The sequence below is a fragment of the Habropoda laboriosa genome, unplaced genomic scaffold (assembly GCF_001263275.1).
Source record: "Habropoda laboriosa isolate 0110345459 unplaced genomic scaffold, ASM126327v1 scaffold136, whole genome shotgun sequence".
Classification (NCBI taxonomy): Eukaryota; Metazoa; Arthropoda; class Insecta; order Hymenoptera; family Apidae; genus Habropoda; species Habropoda laboriosa.
The window spans coordinates 618,934-623,326 of NW_017100245.1; the positions used below are offsets into that span (position 1 = coordinate 618,934).

The 4,393-nt window shown below is 34.1% G+C and overlaps 1 protein-coding gene across 1 annotated transcript; it reads right to left on the reverse strand.

Moving 5' to 3' along the window:
• Window positions 1-745: 745 nt before the first annotated feature.
• On the reverse strand, window positions 746-4,011 carry LOC108572133 (ring canal kelch homolog). The gene is made up of 9 exons (XM_017934326.1): window positions 3,750-4,011; window positions 3,414-3,560; window positions 2,831-3,235; window positions 2,498-2,751; window positions 2,173-2,400; window positions 1,915-2,087; window positions 1,576-1,716; window positions 1,241-1,496; window positions 746-1,041 (listed from the first exon to the last, which is right to left on the reverse strand). Exons 1-9 carry the CDS (start codon window positions 3,818-3,820, stop codon window positions 851-853), a joined length of 1,866 nt encoding a protein of 621 aa, XP_017789815.1. The 5' UTR covers window positions 3,821-4,011; the 3' UTR covers window positions 746-850.
• Between the last annotated feature and the right edge of the window lie 382 nt (window positions 4,012-4,393).

Sequence of the window (4,393 nt, forward strand, 5' to 3'; positions counted from 1 at the left end):
TATGGCAATGATGACACAAGTATCTCGGATCTAAATGTCTACAAAACGAGCGTGTGCAGTTGGAACCAAGTGGATAAATGGCACGTCCAGTTGACGCGTAAGCAATATTTTCAGTCGAAAAACAGTTGCGACCTAGTCTACCTAATCTATTCTGACAAAATTGGCTAGATAATCGCGATGAATCTAAATAAAATTGCCTAGACTGATCGTATTGATTTCTAGGTTCCATGTCATTTAGAAAATTTGGAATATAATGATTTAAAATATGGTATTTGTAACAACGGGAATACATTCTACCACCACAAGAATATCGATCATCTATTCTTTCATATGTATGATCACCTACATGGCCCTGATTATTTTGAGCTACGGGTTCATTACGAACAACTTCACCATTGTTTTCATTATGTTCTCCATCATCGTCGTCGTTATCTAATCTCTCGTAAATGTTTTCTTCTGGTTCTTGTGGTTGTCGATTCCGATTATAATTATGAACCAAATCCACTGGGTTTTGGTAGTTTGGATTGAGATTTGGATGCACTTGTACCGAGCCACCAGGGCGGTTTTGGAAGCCCCGTGAACCATGACCTATGTTCTGATAGGTATCATCTCTTTCTTGATTATTTCTATTCTGATTCATGACAGCGGCTACCACTTCACCATTTTCATACCTTTGACATACACAACGTGAACCTTGACAATTATGTCCAGTACCACGATATTGCTGATGTACATTTTGGTCTGGATTCTGGACTTGCACACCGCTGGGCCCGGCTTCCCGTGATTGATCCGATGTTTCGGCACCCGGGTCATTACTCTGTTCTAACACATGCCCAGCGGATTGCAATCCTCACATTGATGCTATAGACGGCATTGGTTTATCGATTATTGCCACTCCTGCGTAACTACGACCGATTCCCATACTAGTTGGAAGAGTTATCCACGTATCTGTTCTTGGAGAATATACTTCTACTGATGCCAGACTCGATGAACCGTCATCACCACCCACCACATACAAAAGACCGTTTAGTGCAACAACACCTATAAAATAAAACATGCATTTTCATAAATACAACACACAAGTAAATTTTAACCAACTGGTAACCATAAGAGTATCAGTGCGTTTTTCACCAAGGAGAAGTAAAGAGCAAGATTATCTCTAGCTCCATATATCTTGATGATTTTATGTTTTGCAAAGTTACTGTTACAACTAACATAATTTAATAATAAAATTCCTTACCAGCATTTCTACGACAAAGAGCCATATCACTAACTGAAGTCCACTGATTAGTGTCGGGATTGAAAGCTTCTACACTTTTTCTAACTAAAGGACCATCATGCCCTCCTACAGCATATAGAATTCCATCTAGAACTCCAACTCCGGCGCCACTACGACGTGCAGACATATCAGGTACAGGTTTCCATTGATCTTTTTCTGGATTGTAACACTCGACACTGGAGAGACAATGCCTAGATACTCCATCGTAACCACCAACCTACAGCAATATAGGTCTCGATTTGAAAAATTTAGAAAGACTTCCAAAATTTTCTCAATTTCATTATTAAGTTAATTACAGCATATAATAATCCTTTGACAACACCCACGCCAACACTACTTCTACGTGTTGACATTGGTGCAATCAATCTCCATTCGTGCGTTCTCGGATCGTAGACTTCAGCAGAATTTAGACCAGTTGATCCATCAAATCCACCAACCTATATTTTTTGTACATATATTTAACAATAAAAAAATATTTACAAAAATAATTAAAAACATCGTGTATATATATGTTGATGAATATAAATATACGTATACGTATGTACGTGCATGTGTGTATATATAGAATTTAAAAAAAAAGGGTAATACTTATAATAACATATATTTATGTGAAATGAAAAAAATAAATTATGTACAGCATAAATGCAATTTCCAAGGACTGCTACACCAAGTGTTGATCTTCGTGCTTCCATTTCCGGACAAGGTGACCACTGATCTGTAGCTGCATCATAAATATCAACTGTTCGCACTCTAAGAGATCCATTAAATCCTCCAACAGCATATACGCGACCACCCAGGACGGATAAACCTGTTATATGATAAAAATTACGTAATGATATACAAAAACTATTATATATTTTAATATTATTGACCAAAATATAGGCGTTACTCACCAGCTCTACAACGACGTGTAGGTAATTCAGAAACTTGGTACCACCTTTCTTCTTTAAAATCGTAACATTCTACGCTTCTAATTGCTTTTGGAGCTTGCCCTCCAACAACTAACAAAACTTTAGGTAAATCCCTTGGTTGTCTAGGTTTCGTACGAGGTGTTTTAAACAATGACTTTTGTTCTCCTTTAAGTAAATGATACTTCAGTGCTTCAATCAAAAAATCCTTACCTGCATAGAAAAAATATTTCAAAAAGCATATTTTTCGATTTTCTCATGTCAAGTATTAATGATATAAAAATATCATAATACTGGTTTCTTTATTTACATTGTAAATTTGCCTTAAGAAGTGGTTCTTCCTCCACATGTTGTACTAAATATTCCTGGGATAATAATGGTAAGCGTACATGCTCCATTAATTGTGCTAAGTGTGCTTGTCTATTTTCTAAATCATGATGTACCCATGATATTACACATTCAAATACTTTCTCTTCTGAAGGTACCATTAAGCGATCACTGCAAATTAATTTAGCTACCTGCTGTGGCGCCAATGTTAAAAATTCTTCACCATCCACTACCTCCCTGTATGTATAGTAAAAGATTTAGCATTCAAACATACAGCATATTAGTTAAATAAAAATAAACTATGTTAATGTCTTACGAAAAATGTTGTTCAATATAACTATCCGCATGTGACAATAATTCTAGACAACCATGAAGGTCTGCAAATGCACGAATTCCTAAACAATTTGATGGATGTAGTTGAGCTTGTAAAAAGTCACAACATGCATCACGAACATCAGTTAATTGTAGAAGGTTGGCAGCTGGTAATAACACTTGTACATTATCTTCAGTTACATGAACTTCTGCAGAATATACATAATCCACCAGTAATTCAAGTGCAGAATAATCTACACCTTGTAATGTTATTCTTTTTTGATCTCGTTCCTCGAAACTTGTAAACATAGCATAAAAATAAGGGCTGCAAGCGGCAAGAACCATTTTATGTGCAGCTACTTCTAAGCCTCCGTCTGCCACCAAAATTACATCACATAATAAATTTTTCCTGTTAAATAATCACATTACATTATACTTTCAGTATTAAATATAAATTCAAATCATTGCAATAATTCAAACAGAGACTCTAAAATGATTTTCTCTGTTTTAGATATATATGTTAAATTTCTAATTCTATGTTCAAGCAAGATGTTTAAATAAAATATTTTATATTGTATATTTCATACTTTCGCATTTCATTAATGACATCAAAGGCTCGGTTTGTATGATGATGATTCCTATATGGTGGTTTATCCCTTCCACTTTCACGGGGTATGTGCTTCTGTGAGCTTTCATCCAAAGAATTTTGGCTAGCATATCGGAGTAACAAACAACTAGAAGAAAATAATGTGTTATTTCTCCAAGAGAGAATATTCCAAACAGATGAAAAAAAAAAAAACGGTTGTTTTCATTATTTCAAAATAGCAGTTAATATGTCAATGTATGGACATAAATGGAAAGATTACAAAATTGAACAAATTAAATAATTTTAAATTAACAAAATTTTTGAAATGTAATCTTACCTCCCTTTATTTTCAGAATTATCAGTATTGTTGGAGACATTTTGCACCTGATTTTGTCCCGTCGATTCCATTTCAGTTTTTTGAACTTTTAATTATGTTGGAGAATACGTTTTATCTTAATTAACGACACAAACATAGCTCCAGTTCATTTGTTTGTATAAACATCGTTTCGCTCAATCATAGTCACAATCAAGCGTGGAATCAGCTGTGAAAGAAACGAAAACGACGCTACCGATTTGACATTATCGGCTTAATACACCGCTATGTGATATGACATTTACAGATATATGTCGCGTAATATTTGATCGAAGAAATGAGATAAAAAATGCTCAAGGAAAATTATAAACTACAAAAAGCAGGAGATAATATTGTGATAAATAACGTAAGCACTACATTGAGCTTTCTTATTTAGTTCCCGAACGTCGTTTACTGCTGCTTGTTACTTTCGTTAATGAAAATACATGCTGGTGTCGACATCTGCAGTATATCATATGAATAACCTTGTTTCTTTAGATTTTAATTTAATCTTTATTTTTTAATGTCATTAATATATTTGGGAATTAAATGCATGAGTATATATTACAGCTTTTGGAAAAATAAAGATAAAATACAAATTACAAATATACTACAATATAAATATATAA

What these genes read in the sequence shown, in the direction of transcription:
- LOC108572133 (XM_017934326.1), bottom strand. Translation starts at nt 3,820, where the DNA reads ATGGAATCGACGGGACAAAATCAGGTGCAAAATGTCTCCAACAATACT. An exon ending in TACACGTCGTTGTAGAGCTG is followed by an intron (nt 2,088 to 2,172) that starts GTGAGTAACGCC and finishes ATCATATAACAG; the next exon opens with GTTTATCCGTCCTGGGTGGT. An exon ending in TTGGAAATTGCATTTATGCT is followed by an intron (nt 1,717 to 1,914) that starts GTACATAATTTA and finishes CAAAAAATATAG; the next exon opens with GTTGGTGGATTTGATGGATC.